The sequence below is a fragment of the Pavona decussata genome, unplaced genomic scaffold (genome assembly GCF_977016875.1).
Source record: "Pavona decussata unplaced genomic scaffold, jaPavDecu1.1 SCAFFOLD_12, whole genome shotgun sequence".
Lineage (NCBI taxonomy): Eukaryota > Metazoa > Cnidaria > Anthozoa > Scleractinia > Agariciidae > Pavona > Pavona decussata.
Window position 1 is genome coordinate 1817350 of NW_028145435.1, and position 20109 is coordinate 1837458.

The 20109-nt window shown below is 38.4% G+C and overlaps 2 protein-coding genes across 2 annotated transcripts; one reads left to right on the forward strand and one right to left on the reverse strand.

The window, feature by feature from the left end:
- The first annotated feature begins 589 nt into the window (after window positions 1-589).
- LOC146488023 (uncharacterized) lies at window positions 590-6091 on the forward strand. Its single transcript, XM_085125482.1, has one exon. The coding sequence runs from the start codon at window positions 3162-3164 to the stop codon at window positions 4776-4778; it is 1617 nt and encodes a 538-aa protein (XP_084981608.1). The 5' UTR covers window positions 590-3161; the 3' UTR covers window positions 4779-6091.
- On the reverse strand, window positions 5627-17878 carry LOC146488024 (integrator complex subunit 15-like). The gene is made up of 7 exons (XM_085125500.1): window positions 17759-17878; window positions 15888-16252; window positions 15036-15131; window positions 13494-13680; window positions 9604-10176; window positions 7985-8024; window positions 5627-7111 (listed from the first exon to the last, which is right to left on the reverse strand). The coding sequence occupies exons 1-7, from the start codon at window positions 17784-17786 to the stop codon at window positions 7069-7071; spliced, it is 1332 nt and encodes a 443-aa protein (XP_084981626.1). The 5' UTR covers window positions 17787-17878; the 3' UTR covers window positions 5627-7068.
- Between the last annotated feature and the right edge of the window lie 2231 nt (window positions 17879-20109).

Consider the following 20109-nt stretch of genomic DNA (forward strand, 5'->3'; position numbering starts at 1 on the left):
AGCAAGTTGCCCATCAAAAAGTTGATCAGTTTAGTCTAAAAACCTTACTGGAACAATTTAAGACGGTAGAGAACCCAAATGAATAAGGGCACGAACGGCACACGCATCGAAGTCCCATACGAGGCGCCCAACCGAAAAATTAAATCAAAATAACATGATACTAGGAATGCCAGTTCCTTTCATTTTCCTAAGTGCAGAACTAACATAAGACGTTTTTCGTTCAATACCAAGGTCCCTTGTTTTTTAATTCGCTTAGTCCAGACGTTGTAAGTTCAGTTAGTGTTTCTACTTTTCAAAAAAATCTGAAGAAACGTCTTCTTACTTAACTTACTCCTTTCCCTCCACCCCTTCCTCTTCTTCTTTTTCTTTGTCAGCTTTGTCTTCCCTTTTTGATACCTTTTTCTTTCGTATTACTGTTACTCTGCCGTTGCCGTTCAGTTAAATTAATATTAAGTTTATTCTTTGTAATGAAGCATGGAAAGCCCACGTTGTATAAGCCTCGTGGTTTCTTTGGGCTTTCCTGCCATACTTAAACAAATTTCTGTAAATTAATATTGTATCATAACAAGGTGGTGGCGAATAAAAACAAAAAACAAAAAAGAAGTAAGGTATAACTTTATTTAACGTCCAAACGTAGGGAGTGGTCGCCCAGTCTCTCGAGCCAGGGGATCATGTAAAAAACGCTCGACTTAAGAAAATACAAATGTAATACATATATAAAGAGAGATCAAGGTAAGATAGTGAAAATACAAATATGTACAAATACAAATATAAAACTACAAAGGACCTGTAGCCTGGAAACAGTCACAAGCAATGAACAAAGCCGGAAGATCATGCCGGCACCCGGAGACGGAATTTACAAGGGATATGTACGATCCGGCGAGCAGAAATGTCAAGGACGGATTGTGATTGAATTTTTATAGAAAAGGAAGTGACTTAAGCCGGTGACACACTCTAAGAATTTATATGCCGATCGCCGCGATCGCCGGCGAAAATCGCCAAGTATGTCCGGTGCAGCGATTAGGATTTTTCGTCGATCGCCGGGATCGGCGTTTAAAATCGCCGTATCTGGCATGTCAGATATCGGCGATTAAATTCGTCGGCATTCGCATCAATCGATGGCGATTAAACCCCATTTACACGAGCAAAAAGATCGGCACGGCACCCCAAAATTTCGAAATTTTAGTGGTGCCGAGACCACCTCGCGAGGTGGTCTCGGCACTCCTAAAATTTCGGGCACCAGTGCCGTATAATTTTTGGGCACACTATGTTTACACGCTTAAAATCGGGAGTGCCGTGCCAAAAAGTTGGCGACACCGTACCGAAATTGTGGGGTGCCGTGCCGATCTTTTTGCTCGTATAAATGGGGTTCAAATTCGCCGCGATCGGCGAATATAATTACCTAGTATGTCTCCGGCTTTAGGAAAGAAATAAAAGTGGAATAGAAATTTTGTATACAACGCCGGACAGTCGCTTTGTGAGGCATGTGAGCTTCCGGGTTGCCTGCAGACTTTTTTTGGTATCCACGTAGATCTATTAATTATCACCGTCAAACTTTCAGTTTTTTTCAACTTAAATCACGTTTCCTCAAAAACCCATCAATTCCGTCATTTCCTTTCTTTAAAAACCCCATGAAAAACGTGAAGGAATGATAGAGCTCCCTGCCAAAAAAGCAAAACTAACTTGCTCTTTTTAAAGGGCAGAACTCTTTAATTTGATATTTTTATTTAATAGTTTTCTTGATACCGAGTTTCGCAGAGTTTCACTTTCTGTCCGTATAGTAGTTTTTTTATTGCTCCTTTTTACTTCATTTTAGTTGGTCTTGTAGAATTTCATTTAAAGGTTGGCGTTAGAGTCAGAAAATAGTACTTGACAATCTTCATTTCCCTGATAAGAAACAGCATAATCAGTTTGTTGGTGGGACTAGCGAGCAAAAAATTGTGTCCCACAAAATGACGCTATTAAGTTTCAGTCGAAGCTAAAACGAATCATAGCGTTCAACTGACCTCAATGTTCCCCAAAGTAATACCGGCAATAAACAAACGTTTTATATCTCTCTGAAAATGAATATTGGTAGTACTCTATTGGTAACTCTCTGGTTGTTAGCTTTTACCTTAAAAAAAAATGCTGTAGTAAAACGACATCCGTTTTCACTTTCTCAGTTAATTGCTCCGCCGGCGACGACCAAACTATATTAATATTGCAGTTTTTGGGAGTTGGAAGTTTCGAATTTTGCAGTTTGTTCGTATACATTATCATTTTTAACCTGCGAAATCGAAAAACAAGTGGCGTTGTTCGAACAACTCTTTGAAAATCTTGGGTCCACTATATATAGCTGTGCATGTACCAAGACAGATTCAAGAAACGTGAGCGAAGGATTCAGAAACCCAACGAGAGGGCTGTGAGTGTTTAATAAAGATATAAAGCTAAGAACATGATGAAGCATAACTGAGTGCAATAATTTGAAAGGATGACTTTTTAGTTCGAACCTATAGACAATGCTCTAAAGTGTTACACACCGAGCAATCGTTCCAATACACACTTTCTGTTTTGTAACAACATTTTTAACAAAAACGTTCAGGCTGGGATTGACCAAACGTTTAATGGCATTCTTATCGCCGTTCAGCCTTTCTCTTTGTACTGTTCTCAAATGTTACCCACCAAAAAATCAGATCCTTTCGCTGTACAGAGCTGTGTGCAAAGACATAGATTAAATGTTAAACTTGACGGTTTCTCTGGCCTGTGGCGACTCTCGAACCACATAAAGCAAAACTTGTTAAAAATAAAAACATAATCAAACTGTATTTGCTGAGGAACGAACCGGAAACTGTATATGCAGCGCAACGATTTTTGCATTAATTTTCTAAACGAAATAAATAAAAGAATGACAAAGGCAAAAGTCATATTGAGCGGTTCTATCTGTGGTGTATTAATGATTTGTAACTCGCGTTTCTTGAACAAGTGGAACGAGTAGCAGCAAACCGATAAAGATTGTTGGACCAGTTTGCGTTCATCGATCAGCAATTGAAATTTTTGGCATATTATGCCGATCAATCAAAGTGTGAACATTTCAGTTTCCTTGCCTCATTTGATCGTCATTCCAAAAATTTCCTTAAAACATCGACTGAGCGTGTGGTGTTAATACCGATTTACTGATCAAAATGAGTAGCAGTACACTGATAGAGGTCTTTGGTCACATCGTGTTCAGTTTTACAAGAGGCGTGACAGAGCACTACAACCCAGAAGAACCTGAATTCACCGCGGAGTCTTTTGGTTACAATTCTCTAGAAAGCACAGGTCGAGAATGGTATTGTCGTCCCGCTAATGAGCTTATTTACCAAGAATACAGCGACAGAGAAGCCACAAGCGGAGACTTCCTGGCAAGAAGGCGTTTTAATGCAAGGGTTATCAATGCATGCTCACTAGAGCAAAATGAAGAAACACAGGAAAACGAACAAGATGACGAGAGAGCCATGGCGTGGAAACAACTGAGACCATCAGCTCTGCGTACAGTTTGTAAATCAATGTTTATTGGAGCTTTAATTTCACTTCTTGCTGCTTCTATTATAGGCACCGTGTTCATGCTTGTCTCTTACACAGCCTACAAAGCGTACCTTAACTGCCAATTTTATTCAAAGAAATCGATTCCAGTCAAAGTAGAATGGATGATAACAATTTCTGAAATTGTTTCTGCTGCTTTTCTGCATGTGTGGTTCTTTGAACTGATGCTATTTCTTTTTCGCCCATTTCAGTTAAAGGGGGTGAAAAGAAAGCTGTTTCTGGCGAGCTTCCTTGTATTTTGCTTGGACACACTTTATACGGTTGCTCTTCAAGCGCTAGGAATATCACAATCCTTGCTGCCCAACATAGAAAATATCCCACTCAACGTTCTCTTTCTTTTCAGTATAGCTTTGCAGATCTACATCTTAACGATTCACTTTTGCACAGGTTCAAGAAACCGGAAACTGGCTTTCTTTTCCCAGATGTTTACACCACTTTGTTTGTGTTACTTCCTAGCCATCATCATAGCGTATTGTATTTATCCAGCGTACAACAAACAAAACAGAGACGGCAAACTGCTAATCGCACTCTTCGCTCCTCTCACTGGAGTCGTTCTGAAAGTGATATCACGAACTTGTGTTCAGATGTTGAGGAGAACCACACATCCGGGATATTCGTATGTCTTACTTTCACCGTTCCATTTTGGAACAGCAGTTATGTTTCGAGTTTTACAAGCGGATCTTGACAGTTTAGAATCCATCGCTATCCTTGGAATAATTCACGGTGCGGCGGAAGTCATAGAACGAAGCACCATGGTTGTGATTGATCACATTTGTCACACACTATGGAAAAGACAATCAGCTCCTTGGGGAAGTTTTCGCACTCCTCGCCGTGAGAGACTAATGGCTGATATTGTTATCACGAGCATGTTGTCTGAATCAACTGCTATAGTGACTGTTAACGGCTTCTTGTACTTCTATCAATTTATATTCTTAAAAGACCATTCTTTTTTAAAATTGCTGCAATATTTTGTCATTTATACTTCAGTTCAGCTGTTGATTGAGTGGTTTTTTAACAGCGTGTCTCTAGCGATCCAAACTCGTTTTCAGAATATAGCCGTCATGGCTGTTTGGCGAAGACAATGGAAGAGGCACATTTTTGTGGCCATAGTAATTGTAATTCCATTAGCTATATGGGTTAGCACTTATCTCTTAGTAATAGTGCACCGGCGCTTTCCGGAGGCCCCAAATCAATCTTGCAAAATGCCTTTCACTTAAGAATGGTAAGGGTTCAATAACAGGACTCTTTCAAGCTCTTGGCTTCACTGTCCTCGACTGTAACAAGTGAAACGCAATTTGGGCAAAGCAGGTAGACAGAAGAAGCTGTTCATTTGGTGACGTGGGAATTAATTGCTGATCTTCGTCCAGCAAGTGGTCAGTCTTTCAAAAGCTGAATGCGTCACAGCAGTTTGGCACCTTCACAAGTACGCCAAGCAGACGAGGACTTGAGCTTGGTCAGGTCAAGACGGTATCAGATGTGATGCTGAACTTTGTTTGTCCGAGAAGGTTGGCCCAAAGTTTGTCATCAAAAGTAGCACACTTAATCTGCTTTTAAGAGGAAAGTAGACCTTGCCTCGAGACTGGCTATTGAACAGTAACTGTTCATAAGTTTTTACAAGTATGTAAATAGTGCAAATGGTTATAAGTTAATGTTTGTGTGTCCTATGGGTATAATACACAAAGTAAAACAAAACGAACCAATAGAATAGGAAACGAAAGTCTTAAGTCTCAAGACATTCGTTTCTTATTCTATTGGTTCGTTTTGTTTTACTTTGGGTATTATGCCCATAGGACACACAAATATTTCATTGTTTTACGTCTTTACATATTCTAGTTATAATTTAATTTTAACTATTGTATAATTATAATTTACTTAATTTTGCACATACATGTACATATTTTCATTTAATGATTTTTAACAGATAATATAGGTATTATTACTATATTATACTTCTGAGTATGTGCACGTACACAGCTTTATACTGCATTTACTACACTGTTTTTTGTAAGAACGTCTAATTTTGGGGGTGAGGCTGAACATTCTTCTTTTATTTTTTTTCTTTTTAGCAATTTGAGCTTGAAAAAAGTTCTCAAGATGTTCTTAAGTTATCTGTTTAAATACAGCCTAAGTCCGACACAAAATGAGATGTTCAACTATGTACGTATCAAACATACAATAACATTTATTATTTGGGTTAATTGGACTAAATACAATGAAGTTTAACATGCGTTTGCTGACGTTTCAAGTGTCAGTTAGCCTTTCGTCTAAGCGAACTCCGGCAACTGAACTATGACTGATTTGGACGTTCGAATTGCAATGATGATTTCGGCACTTGAATGCATATATTTTCCGATTCTCAGAAATTTGCGGGACCTGAACAACCAGTAAATATTCCAAAACTACAGATACAATAACATTTATTATTTGGGTTAATTGGACTAAAAACAATGAGGTTTTACATGTATTTCATCCGTATTTATACTGTTCATTTTAAAAACATTTGGTCAAAATAAAAATGTACTTAACTTTGAACTTTGCTTTCTTTTTTTTCTTTTACATCACTTGTGAGTGTTTACACCGAGGATGCGCCCAGCAGGTCATAAAACGCGCGCCATGTGTGGTTACTGTCAATGCCTCCGCAACCCACAATTAATTTGAAATGGCGCCAAAATGGTAAATGACAGCCCAACGAACAAAACGTCTTTTGAGCTTTTCCATGGGTTAAACAGGACACCCATGACACCAGAGTCAGTCGTCATTTGATCTTAGATTTTGCTTTTATCAACAGAGTTGATAAGGTAATTTAGCCACCGTAAAGAGATTCGAGTGCTGGCGTTTCGAGTGTTAGTTAGCGGCCTTCGACTGAGCGAGCCCCGGAACTTAAACTATGACTGATTTGGTCCTTCGAATTGCGATGATGATTTAAGCAACTTGAATGCATGTATTTTCCGATTATCAGGAATTTCCGGGACCTGAACAACCGGTAAATATTCCAAGATAACAGTCCTGGAAAATGCTGCAACAAATTCCAGAACTGTGCAAGATTTCCAAGAACGTATGAACCTAACTACAGAATGGAGTCCGCAGATGCATAACTATAGCGCATATGACTCCAATGCTGTGGAAAATTGCTAAATACTCTACAAACTATTATTACAAACTAAACTGAGAGCAATGCAAAACAATGCATTGTAATGCAATGCAATGTAAAGCAGTACAACGCAATGCAAAGCAATAAAACGCAAGTAAATCATGAATCAAGCAAGCAAAAAAGCTACTCTTTAGTTATGTAATTAATTTTGTTTTACTTTAGCAATTACCACCAACATTCAAAGAACTGACTTCCCAAGGGACTGGCGTTCTTGAAGTTGCTGAAACTACTACAGTACTGTGTTTCGCTGAAAGTTTTGTTTAATCCTTTCTTCTATGTCACCTGGGTTCAGTTATTGCAAACCACAGAAAGAACCCAAAACTTTGCTCTTACCGGCACTAAACAAGTCCTTAAAATCACTGGCTACTACTCAGGCTTCCTATCACCGTGGCGAGCAACCTGATGTAAAAAGAAGACAAAGAAAATGTTAAAATCCCAGATGCTAGAAAGGCAATTATAGTACTTCCAATGTGTGATTTTTTAAAATAAATAATAATTTAGTTTAATTCTGACTAGCTACAAGTGTTTCTCGGTGTACCACAGGAAATTTTATCCTAACGTAACCGTACTTAAATGTCCAGAAATATATACAAGCAGCTACGCCTTGAATGAATTCGACTAGATTTCGTGACATTCTTCAGCCTGTTATGTGCGTCAAGAAAATGAAAATTAGTTCAATACATCCTGCCACGTGGATACCATTTTACACAATTTTGTGAAATCAGTAACTTTCCTCAATTATATAGCTTCTATAAAAAGCTGAGGGGCAGCGTGGTCGAGTGATTAGGGCGTGGTGCTTGTAATCCGGAGATTCCTGGTTCAAATCTCGCTCTGTGTCCGCCTCCTGCCAGCTGGGATTCTTAACCATGTTATGTTGTATTAAGACCCGTTTAAACGGTTTCAACATTTGCTTCAACATGCGTTCAACACTTTGCTGAACCAAATGTTGACGGCGTTTTAATAGGTCGTTCAACATTGTTGAAAGTGTAAAATATGTTGAAAGCTTGCTAAAAGTGTGTTGAATCAAATTTAAATTGGTTTTAAACTTTCATTCAACATCCATACAACATTTCCTTTGTTCTCAAAAATGTTTAGAAGTGTTGAAGCCGTTTGAACAATCCGTTCAACTTTTGTTAAACGAATGTTGGTCAGATGTTGAAACCGTTTTCACGGGTGTTTCATTCCCACTCATTTCATCATCGTTGAAAAGGCCCTTTTCGTGGAATCATTTTCAACTCCAGTTGGTAAAAAATGTAGGTATTAAAAACTAACCTGTTAGCTGGCAAGAAATTACACATAGAAAGCAATTCATCTGTAAGAACAAACAAAAATCCGTGTAGAGAGTTAAAAAACAACAATCCCATTCTAAACTGTAAGCACCAATCACGTGGTGGCAAACAGTTTTGCTGTCTAACTTGTCAGGGCCCTGTTAAGGCGTTTTTAGGGCTCCTGCAAACCTGGATTGTGCTGCAAGCTCTCCCTCCCTCCTTCCCCTTCTATAAGCGGTTGCTCTTTATAGTTTATCCTGTGGCATATTTTTGTGACAACAAGTTCAAGAGGTTGCTTTAAAAACTATCAGCAATCCCCCTAAACCACTCCGGCCTGGATACTCAAAAGAGAACTACCAAAAGGCATTACGAGGGTAGCAATACTCGTTGCCGCGAGGCAAGCAAATTACGACGATCTTGACTCCGCCTCTGAGAGAAACGAGTTGCTGCTCGTGACCTAGTATGCTAGTAGCCTGCAACAGGAGACGCCTTTTTCAGCTTATGTTTTCAACCACCGGCAAAGACGTCTGCTCTTGCAGGCAATAACCTACTTGCTGTTCATTTCCTACAATTTCCCTACTAACATATTAACAGTGTTCCAACCTTTCATTTAATTTCCGACCAATATTTCTTTTGCAAGTTCGTGTGGGACGTTCATGAATGATTGCCCATGGGCTAATCCGCAACCAGGTATTAGTCTTATTGACCATGGCTTTTGGATTGAGATCCGGCGACGTTTGACGCAGAAAAACGTTACTAAACGAAAACTGGATAATTTCGGTTCACTTTCAGACTACCAAGCAAAATGTCACTGACTTTCTTGCTACCCTTGCATGATTTAAATGTAAACTCTATAATTACTTTAAGGAGGCTCGCAGCAGTTTTTCTGGACTTACGTATGAAGGAGATCGAAGTTTATCTTGTATGAGAGATTGTAATTTTAAAACTACCACCCTAAGTCCAGAAAAAACTGCTGCGAGCCTCCTTAAAAGAGCTTTTCGTCCAACAAGCAACTAAGAGCAAAATACCCAAATAGTTCATATTTTTTTACACTGCACAGGACTACAAATTCTTTTAGAAGCCTTGTCTCAGACTAGGACACTACTTTGGTCGACACTTTGGTCGTATATAACCTGTGGCGATATGGGCTCCTGCCTACGATCAGGTTCAGTGTTAAAGACGGCCTCTCCTAAACTAAGAAAAACAAACTAGCCAATTTTTAATCAATCAACGAATGGATAACCACTGGTACCAATAAACATAGCTCGAAATTATGTTGACCACAGTTAGAGGTTGTACGACACAGGCAAATTTGGATTGTCATTGTCCGATGACAACCTGTCAAGTGTATTTGTAGCTGCAGCTGTGCTAAATAATATACAGTCGGCATGTTGTAGGTTAAAATGAATCCCAATTTAAAATGATTACAAACTAGGTTGACTCCACCTAGTTTGAAATCATTTTAACCTGATTTGTATTTTCCTTTGTCCCAGATGTAAATACAAAATCCTTAAACAAAGGAAAATACAAATCAACCTAGTTTGAAATCATTTTGACCTGAATTCATTTTGACCTACAATAGGTATGCCATAACTAATTTGTTACCATATTAGGGAGACTTGCCTTTAGTAGCAGAAAGACATCCTGTTGATATGGCAACTTGCAGAGTTTGTGCAAATCTATCGAGCGACAGTTGAACATGCTGATCAATAACGCTGTGGTTGTATTCAAACGTTTTAAACTTGTCGGTCAGTTTTACAATATCCTGGGTCAGATCTCTCAGATCTGTTCCTTTGATGAGATGGCGAGAGTCTGACTCATCCATTACTTCCCCTGGCTCCAATTCCATTTCATCTTGTGGATTTTCTTCATTCTTACCAGCCAACAAGAATGCTTGAATTATGGCTAAGTGAAGCTGTGAGTATAAAATCCTAGTTTCATGCTGTGTGTGCCTGTCACTTGTGGTACAATCACTAGTTAGTGGCATAAGCACTACCCAGCGCAGAAGCCCCAAAATGGGACCAGAGGGGAGCGGAGTGGATTCAGGGGGCGACAATGATCCACGCAGACGTCCTGCTGCCAGCAGACTAGAAGGGCAAGTTATTAAACACAAATCGGGGTTTTTGCTGATCCAGGAAGCCACAACTTTCAGAAGGGACAATGGAGGCAGGTGTGAGTTGGCTGATAATTTGTCGCCTGGAATAGGAAATTTATCAGAGATAACTATTTTAACCTCTAGCTTTGTTATGGTAACCTTCATAAAATATTAGAGCGGTTTTCAATTGAGTGTCGAAAGTAATTCGCGTTTGCTTTCGTTTTGCTTTACTGTGCTCTGTGATTGGTTGCTAAGCTCGCGCCACTTTTTCAACCAATGAGAAGTAAAAGTAACCCAATCGTGCCTCGCTCGTACGCGTTTTCTCGCGCTTGGTGCCGGTTATATGTATTTGCTTCGAATTCTGATTGGTTCATTGCGTTATTTACGTCTGTTGTGATTGGTCAGAGTAATTACTTTGGTTGTGGTTTTGGTTTTACGACACTCGATTGAAAAGCTCTATACTTGCCAAACAAATTCGAAGTTTAGACAGAAAGACTGACAATGAGAAAAAGATTTCACAAGCATTCAACACCATTACCGTGTCTTTCTCAAGTGCAGTGACGAGTGGTTGGTGTTACGTGAGACTAGATGGTCGATTAACACGTGACAAAATGTCACGCCATAAGACAGGAAGGTCGTAGTCACATTTGACAAGCATTTGGTGCTGGCTAACGAAAGCCTCATTGATTATTTGTTATTGACGGTTTATAGAGTGTTTTCACATGACTTCACGACGGCCATGTTGGTGTCCCAAAACAAAGAAATGGCGGCCATGTTGGTGTCCCAAACTAAACCTCTGGGAATTTAATTCTATTTTTATGCAAATACTTTCTTTTGTTTCAGTAAACCAATATGGCCGGTAGTCACGTGAATCAGAAAACGCTCTATTAACTCCATCGCTATGTTTACTCCTGTTTATTATTATTATTATTATTATTATTATTATTATTATTATTATTATTATTATTATTATTATTATTATTAAAAACTTCATGACATTTGTTTGTTTTTTTTCGTTTTCTTAACAAAAACATTACTGTTTGAAAATATTATCTTTCTTTTTAATCGAAATGAATTGTGAATAGGTTTTTTAATAGCTCTTTTTTATATACTTTTAACTTGTAAATAGCAATTTGTGTGGAATATTTTAATAATAATAATAATAATAATTATTATTATTATTATTATTATTATTATTATTATTATTACTATTATTATTATTATTGACATAAAGAATTCTTCCGTAGTGTCACTGAAGGCAGAATTCCCTCTTATTTAACCCACAGTCTTAAGTCAAACAATTGTGGAAACAAGTGCTAATACACACATCACATATGTACATGTCAACCATTGACTTTTTGAATTGTATTGAAGGTTTTGCTTCATTGCTTTCCTTGTGAAGAAAGCGGTCCTACAAATTTGCCTTCCCTAAGCCTGCTGTCAAGCCTTCCAATTTGCTTTGTCTCCAGTTCATGCTCAGTTTATGTTGTTTTTTTTCTTGTGTTCCTTTTTGTCTTAAGAGAAGTCAATTCCAAGTTGTATTATTTTTGTTATGTTTGTAAGATCAGCGACGCGTCGTTAAGCTTCCGCCCGTATTTCCTCTTAGGGTGAGGACTTCTAGAAGGGGGTCCTTAATGGAGGGAGGCGCGTTATTAAAAAAAATTCTACAAAAATTAATGCATGTGCTTATTCCCCACATTGTAGCCAAACACAAAGTGCACAATGACAACGAGGAATAAAGCTCCGTATTTAAAGTTTTTTTCATAAAAGTCATGTTGTGTGCTCTACTTACTCCGCCAGTTAACATTAGTCATTTGGCACTGAGGGAGAACGATAACAGACAGTGGGTGATGCGACAACTCAAAATCAGTTTGGAGCTGGAGGGAGTGGTGAGGGGCACAGAAAAAAGAGGGAGGGGTCTCATTTACATTTTTACCTCAGAAACGGGGGCTAACAAGAACTTAATGGAGGGAGCCGGCTGACTTGAGTAAATATGGTACTTGAAAACAGGTAAAATAACAAGAGAAAATCCAGTTCAATTAATAGCAATGCGTTGTTCGTCTACACAACTGTTCATGCATGTGAATGCAATAACGTTATTTATTTGATTAAGCGCCCTGGGCGCTTATTTAGTTTTGGGCCCATGAGGGTGGGCGCTTAATGCTTTCTCAACATTTTCAGCAAGCGAGGACATTTTTTTAGGGAATAACAAAAGAAGGGATAACAAGTTTATTTTGCTTTAGCAAGTCAAATTAAAGTGCAAAAACCAACATGACGACTATATAAAAATTTATTGACTACTGTATCTAAAACCAATTTTGGAACACAAAGGATGCTCCTCTTACTTCACGCTGGGCTAGTACAGATATGTTTTTTGTTGGGAGACGGATGGGGGGGTGGGTGCTTATTAACCTTTTTGGGCTTTCAGGGTGGGCGGTTATTCAAGGGTGGGTGGTTAATCGAATAAAAACGGTCTTTCATATTTGCAGGGCTCAGAAATTTAATAACCAGCAACACCATACCCTCAGGCCCTTTCTGACTGCCTTGTAATGTTAGTTGGATTCTTAGTGGCATAATTTTCATGGGGATTCTACTTGTGTTACAAAAAAAATGTTTGAATTACAGAATATTACGACTAGATTCTCTTGGTCACCAGCAAGAGGCTCCTATAACACCAAACAGGAAACTTCAAGTGAATTCTTGAGACACAATGAGATTTCTTGACAAAAGGACACATTGAAAATATTCAACAAAGCACATCATAGATACCAGAGGGTACCATTTTTTTCCCTTTGAAATGTAAAGATCTTTCCAAGACTCATTTGCTGACAACATTTCACTGTAACTGAGCATATACTGACCAAGTTATGAGTTGAGGACCTACTATGGTGGGTCTCCATAGGGAAAGGACACCCGGATAAGAAAGACACTTCTAAGTGCCCCTTTGGCATCCTTATTAACCACGTCCAATGTAATTTGCAAGATTGTAATAAGGAGTTTTCAAAACATCAATAAGTTTGCTTAATTTATAAGTAATAGGTGCAATGAGCATAAAAATTATCTAAATTGTAATTACCAGTACATCGTTTGTGTCTGCATAGTAAATAAATAAATAAATAAATAAATAAATAAATGATAAATGGGAATTTCAGTGGCACATCCACAGAGTGGCTATTCGTCCACTGTTTCCAGGTCGAATTGGAATTTGGAAATGTTGGTTTTTGTGGAGGGAGGAAAACCAGGGTACCCGGCCGGAGAAAAACCCTTGGAGCAGGGACAAGAACCAACAACAAACTTAACCCAGATATGGTGTCAACTCCGGGAATTGAACCCGGGCCACATTGATGGGAGGCGAGTGCTCTCACCACTGCACCATCCCTGCTCCCACTAAACTTGAAACGTCACACTTTGATCTGACCTTTTTGTTTCTTGTCTGCGACAACTGGATACAGACTTATGAGAGCAATCATCAATTGACAAGCCATCAGTGGTGAGTGAGAGGCTAGAGTCTGAAGGAATGGCAGTGATGCAGGAACGAGGCAGGTGTAGTCTTCAACTATGGAGGACGTCACTTTTAATACAATGCCAGGTCTGTGGTGGTGCCTCTGAGATTAACAAAGGATTCAACAAAGTTTTTGATATCTTATGTTAAAAATGATGAAATAAGACCTTCAATCAGCTGCCAAATAATTCTAGAATTACGAGAGGAAAGAAATCACCTCAATTATTGACAGGAACAACTCGTAATCTGTTCTGACACATTTTGGGAACTTGAAAAACATTTTTCAAGTTTCAATCGATACTGGTGGCCTACTCTGTCTCTGGCCAGAGGCTCTAATCAACAGTTTTATTTTGCTCCAGGGTGATAATATATAACAAACTTGACAATTATTTTGTTGTTTCTGCTGACAGACAAACATTTTTGGGTTTTGAAATGACATCATATTCGCATGATACTTTCCCTTTACCATAAATCCTCAGTATAAAAAAGAACTAAAAAGATGGAATTTTGGGCCAGACATGCTTTTTGAGCTACGCTTTTATAAGCAGCTTTCTGAAAGTTGAAGTTATTCTAAGTTTGTGTCAAGTTCATGTCAAAATAAAAAAAATAATAATAAATAAATTATTTTTTCATTTTCAAATTTTGAATGTTTTCCCAGTTTGAACTTCCTTTTTTTTTCAGTAAAGATGACAGTGACGAAAAGTTAACAGTCTCATTTAGGTTTCAGTATCATTGATGTAACCTCACTGCCAGCCAGTGTTTACATGCATCCAAGAGAAGAGCAAAAGGGTACTACAGGTAGGTATGATAAAAAATCAGGTAAAAGGTTTCTAAAGAAAGGACAATGTAATAATTGCAAACGCAAAATTCAACAAAGTGTTGAAATAATAAAATGTTGTCTTCCTCTTCTGTCTTGAAATGAATGGGCTTATAATAATAATAATTTATTGTTTATTGTTGAATTTTGCCTCTTTTGCCTCAGCTGTGAATAGTAAGTTGTTTAGTCTGAATGAACCATCATAGAACAAAACAAAGAATAATAGTGAAAAACTGCTCAACATCGCAATCGCACAAGTTGTGAAACATGTAGGCTTGGATAAATTCTGCTCCTACAAGTAAATTGCCATATTATACCTAAAACAAGAGCAAGGCTGATTTCACGATGTTTTGCACTCAGATTTTTGATTCACAGTGTCTCAGGCTTGGATTTTAAATGTGGGTCACCGGGTGTCCGCAAGTCTCAGATTTAACCATTCTATACCCCTAACACACAATCAAACATAGAGGAGGTGAGAATAATAAAAGGAGATTAATGATCACCAAAGACAAATTCTTTTGATCTTTAAAAGAAATTTCCAAACTACAACTAAATGAATGAGCAACAAAGGAAGAATTGAGCTCAAAGAGAATTTGTATTTTGATAAGGGGCTGAAACAAGAGGTTCAAAGGATAACAAACCTGCATCCAGACAGCCATGGACTCCAGCAAATGATCACAGTGAAGCGCTACAGCCATAGAGGCCAGCTTGGTGAGAATTTCAACCTTTCCGTCAACCTACCAGTCAATTAAAAGAAAATATATCAGGTCCAATACTATCTACTGGTAGTGGGCAATAGATTGTCAAGGTAGCTAGCATACAATAAGTTGAAAATTTTTAAAAAATGTGTTATATATGAACAGTTTTAAAAAAAGTCCAGTCCTGTCAAATTACACCCTTTCTTTTCTTTAATTTCGAGGCTGAGATTGGATGCCTAGGGTGACAGCTTGGACTGAGTGAATGCTAATGTGTACCCTTACTGAAGCTTAAGGGGAACAGGGATCAGGTGCAGTAGTGCGAGTAGGTCCTGGCCAACATGACTAAGTCATGACGCATAAAAAATAAACTTCTGAAATTTATGGGATTTGTTGAGATATTATCTTTGAAAGATCATGATGAAGAATGCCTAGCTGCCAAAAATCAGCATCTTATTGCTGATTTGGGGGTGAGATATTAGTATTGTTATGCTCTGACAACCCCATACAAATCCTTGTAATTTTGTCTCTTCTAAACCTTTAGAACAGAGACCAAATTAGGAGGATTTGTTTTTTTTGGCAAGTAGGCATTTTTCATCACCTCTTTGCAAACATTTTAAAAAATCCTGTTATTTCAAAGAGTCAAATATTTGTGACATGACACTTTAGTACTCTATAGTGAACTCAAGTGATAGTGAACATATCGTCATGTACATTTACAGGCACAGTACTCATAAATTGTGTGACTTCGGTAGACTTCATTGTGCAATTAGTGATCTTTAAATGCTCACAAATTACCTTGCCATCTTTGATGTCTTGACTGGAAATTCCAAACAATAAATAAAACACTCCACATCTAACAGTGTCAGATGGTTGATCCTGAAAACAAGAACAAATTACTTCCAAGAGCTGAAGTTCCTGAATGGCTGACAACGTTTTGGCTCCGGATCCTTTACTGTGAAATATGTACAAGTCAATCACATCATCAAGAAATGCTGATAGATAAAGTCCAGGGTTTGGAGGAGTTTCTGGTGCATAGGCATTGAAGTATTTTTCTAACATCAGAATCACATTCCTGCTGCATTCTGGAAACTGGGTAGAACTGAGTGAATGTTTGATGTAAGAAACCTTGCTTGGGATGTCTGCCTTCCACAATGCAATATCTATAAAACAAAAACAACAAATTATCCCTATCAATTATATTGTGTAGGAATACAGTGATTTTGCAGCCCAAACGTTTTTTTCAGTCAAATGTGCAGAAATATACTTGTTGTTTGGTTGAGAAACTGTTAGCAATCTGAATTTGGATGGATGATAAACTACCAGAATAAATAATATTATTGAGATTAGTGTTTTCAATAAGCAGTGGTAAGACTTCCACATCTATAATATTTGAGATGTTTCTGAAGAAGATTACACTATGGCTGACTACATGTAGTCCTTCGACTGCTGACCAGTTAGCTCAGTTGGTAGAATGCCGGACTACCGTGCAGGAGGTCACGGATTCAAACCCTGCCCGGATCACCACTCAGGGTCTTTAAATAACTGAGGAGAAAGTGCTGCCTTTGCTCTGACATCTGCAAATGGTTGGTCTTTCTAGTCTTCTCGGATAAGGATGATAAACCGTAAGCCTCGTCTCACAAATCTTGTTTGTAAATAACTCTGTGGGACATTAAAGAACCCACTCACTGTTCGCAAAGAGTAGGGGACGTAGTCCCCGGTGTTGTGGTCTGGTCTTTGTGCGTATATTCTCATGGTTGGGTGGGAAAATGCTCGGAGATATTAGCTGCATTAGGCTACTCTAAAATCCGAGGGTAAATAAAGTTATGATGATGATGATGATGATTATGATGATGTATTTTTAGGAGGCAGTCTCTTTAATTTTGAGCCTTTTGGCTAAAATAAAAACATAGAGCAAGAATGTCATATCAGGGGGGAGGGAGTGATATATTACATGTATGTTTTGTTGGTTGTCAGCAGGGCTCCTGTTGTCAATCATTTAATAGAAAAAGAATGTTTGTAAACAGATAGCTTTCTTATAAATATCACGTAAAAAATTTCAAACTTTCAGCTTACCACTGAAAAAGCGATCATGAATTATCATGATTAAGCGGCAAAAGAAAAAAAAAAGTTTCATTTAAAATGCAAAAAGATTAAAATAAATTCAAAACTTTGCACTGAAAGAGCAATATGCCAATGAATTTGAAACTTCAACATTCCCCACCCCCCCCCCCCCCTCCCAAGAAAAAATGGGCTTGTTCCAAGTCTCACCTTGCAGGGGCAAAAAGCCATCAATTGCCCTACCCTAGCGCCGATTTGACGATCCAATGCCCCTTCCAAAAATTTCACTTCTAATTTTTGGTATACAAGTTACACTGTATTTGAAAACTGGGAGAAAGGTCTTTATATTTTACCTAAAACGACTATTAACCTCAATTTCCTTGCTCTTTTTCTGTTTCCCATTCAAGCAATAGTTTTAAAATGTAAAAATACCTGTTCCACTGTTTTTGTCTATAACTCAAAACCTAAACAAGTCACCTTATTAGCTTAATTACGAGCAGAGCCTCTCTAGCTTGAAACTTTAGGCTTTGCTCGCAGAAAAGTACGCTGCAAATTATCGATTACCGCACGAATACCAAATTGTCCATTCTGATTTACTTAACACTTACTCCATGCATCTTCTTCATAGTCACTCATGACGGGAAAAGAGTAATCCTCGACTAAACTGCAAGCACTATACTCGATCCGATCGATCACCGCCAATCGCCCGCCATCTTGGCATGAGCAGCCTGGCCAGCTTGGAATTTCATAAGTGCCTGGGAACTAGTCGCAATGGTATGGATTGGGGTGGGGAGGAGCGGGGAGAAATACTGTCGCGATCGTGAAATTTAGTGTGAAAAAGTTCAAAGATTGTCTGAAAGTAGTCTCACTCGAAGTCGTTTTGGGTGTCTGGGAAGAGTGTGCGTAACGACACTAAAAACGGCAGCAAGGGAGACTTGTCTGAAGGATACTTTTAAAACTAATTTCCTATTTTTTTCGGCCAGAAGCGGGTGGGAAAGGGGTTGCAGGGGTGGGGGTAATGTTAGAGGTTGGCAGCCCCGTGTAAGGCCTAGCGCCTGTGACAAGCATGGATCTTTGAGTAGTTAAAAAAGAACCACCTCGTTTACTTAGATGATTCGACCTCCTTAAACTATCTTTTTGTCCCCAGGGCAGGTCCTCGTCCGTGGAGATGGTTTTCATTAGAAACAAACAAAATTCGTCGAAAAGCCAGATATTTCACATTTCCCTGGGTTGTATCCTAAGGCTCAGTTAACAATAAGAGGTGCATAAGAAATAAGACTGCTTCATTGCCTTTACACTACGGGACCTTACGACCGCCTTAAAGGCAGTTTTGATTCATCTCTTCCTGGTACAATTTTCAATTGATTTTACGCCTGTTTTATTGCTTTCATCTTTGTGAGAGGTTGTCATTTTCCCATCAGTCATCTGACTAACTCGATATCGTAGTGATTCAAATTCGATTTTCCGCATTGCAAGACGTGCGCTCGGTGTTGGCTACAGAATATGATGAGCCACTGTATGACCCGGATCAAGAGAGGCTCTCTTGCCCGGATGCAGACCTTGTGGCCTCACTCGCAGACACTCTTTTGGCTTGTCACGCAGTCTTTCTTCCCCGTTCGTTGAAGAGGAAAGATTGCGTGACAAGCCAAAAAAGAGTCTGCGATGAAGGCTATGGAGATGTACATAAAGTGGCATTATGTGAGCAATACGAACAAGCTCGTCCCTAGCATATGATAATAGAATGATAGCCAATGCCAGTAAACATCAGGACCCAGTTGTTCAAAGCCTGATTAAACTAATCCCGGCCCGTGAACTTTGATTGGAGTTTAATTACAAATCATGAAAGATTCTTTAAAAAGATTTTCAGCCATCAGTTTCGATTCACCTTGGGCTTTTCTTTACCATCAACTTCAAATCAGCTTATAAAGACACTCTTACGCGCGAGGTTTTGCGAGATCAAAACCTCGGTTTACGTTTAATCGGGGATTAGCGTTAATAGGCTTACCTTCATGGAAATGGTTGTATAAAGATGAAATGGATTGTTTGTGCTTATGCAAATTGTGTTAATGAATCTATTTTCTAGAAAAATGATTGTCGAATGATGCAATTGGTTGCATATTTGCGTTAATGAATTTTCATGCATTTACTACCCGGATTGAATGTCAAAGAAGCTATCGTTTGTCTGTTGATGCTGTTGAATGTTAACACATGTGCAAATGTCGTTCTTGAAGATTTCTTTCACGCAAATGAAGTTTATTTTTGTGTTAATGAAAGTATATTCACCTTAAAAACAACTATTGAAACAAATGAATGAATATCTTGCGAAAATGAAACGCAAAAGGTGTAGTTATCAGGCTTAAAGGGAACGTCGTGGCTCTGACAACAAATTGACGTTCAATTGTTGGAAATTATGTCTAAATTCAAAGTTGTAGTTTGAGGTTAGGTAAGGTAAGGTAAGGTAAGGTAAAGTAAGGTTTATCAAAATTACATCGCAGCCCGTAGGCTGAATTACGTAATGATGACATACTAATATTTACAATAAAAATTTTACGATAATGATTGAAATAGTGGAAAAGTGGAAATAACATTCAATTGTGCTAAAAATTTAGATATGTTTCGCCTATTTTCGCTTTTAAATTTCCCCGTGCGTCGCCACTTTTTATTTTATGACGTCATACGGTTGCCGCTATACTCAGAGAACTAGCAGAAGTTCGTTTGTGTGAAACAACTGGACAGTATGACGTCATGAAATCCAAGATAGCGCGTAAAAAATTTGAAAGCGAAAATAGGCAATAATCAAATTCTGTCAATGCAGGAAAGAATAAGCTGTCACTTTGGTCACACCAGAACGATTAGATGTCCTTTCTCTCTTTTTCAAACACAAACACAGGAATAACAAAAATCTATGATTTTTTTTTGTTTTGTGCTTTCGTTGTATGGAAAATTGCGTTGTTGTTGT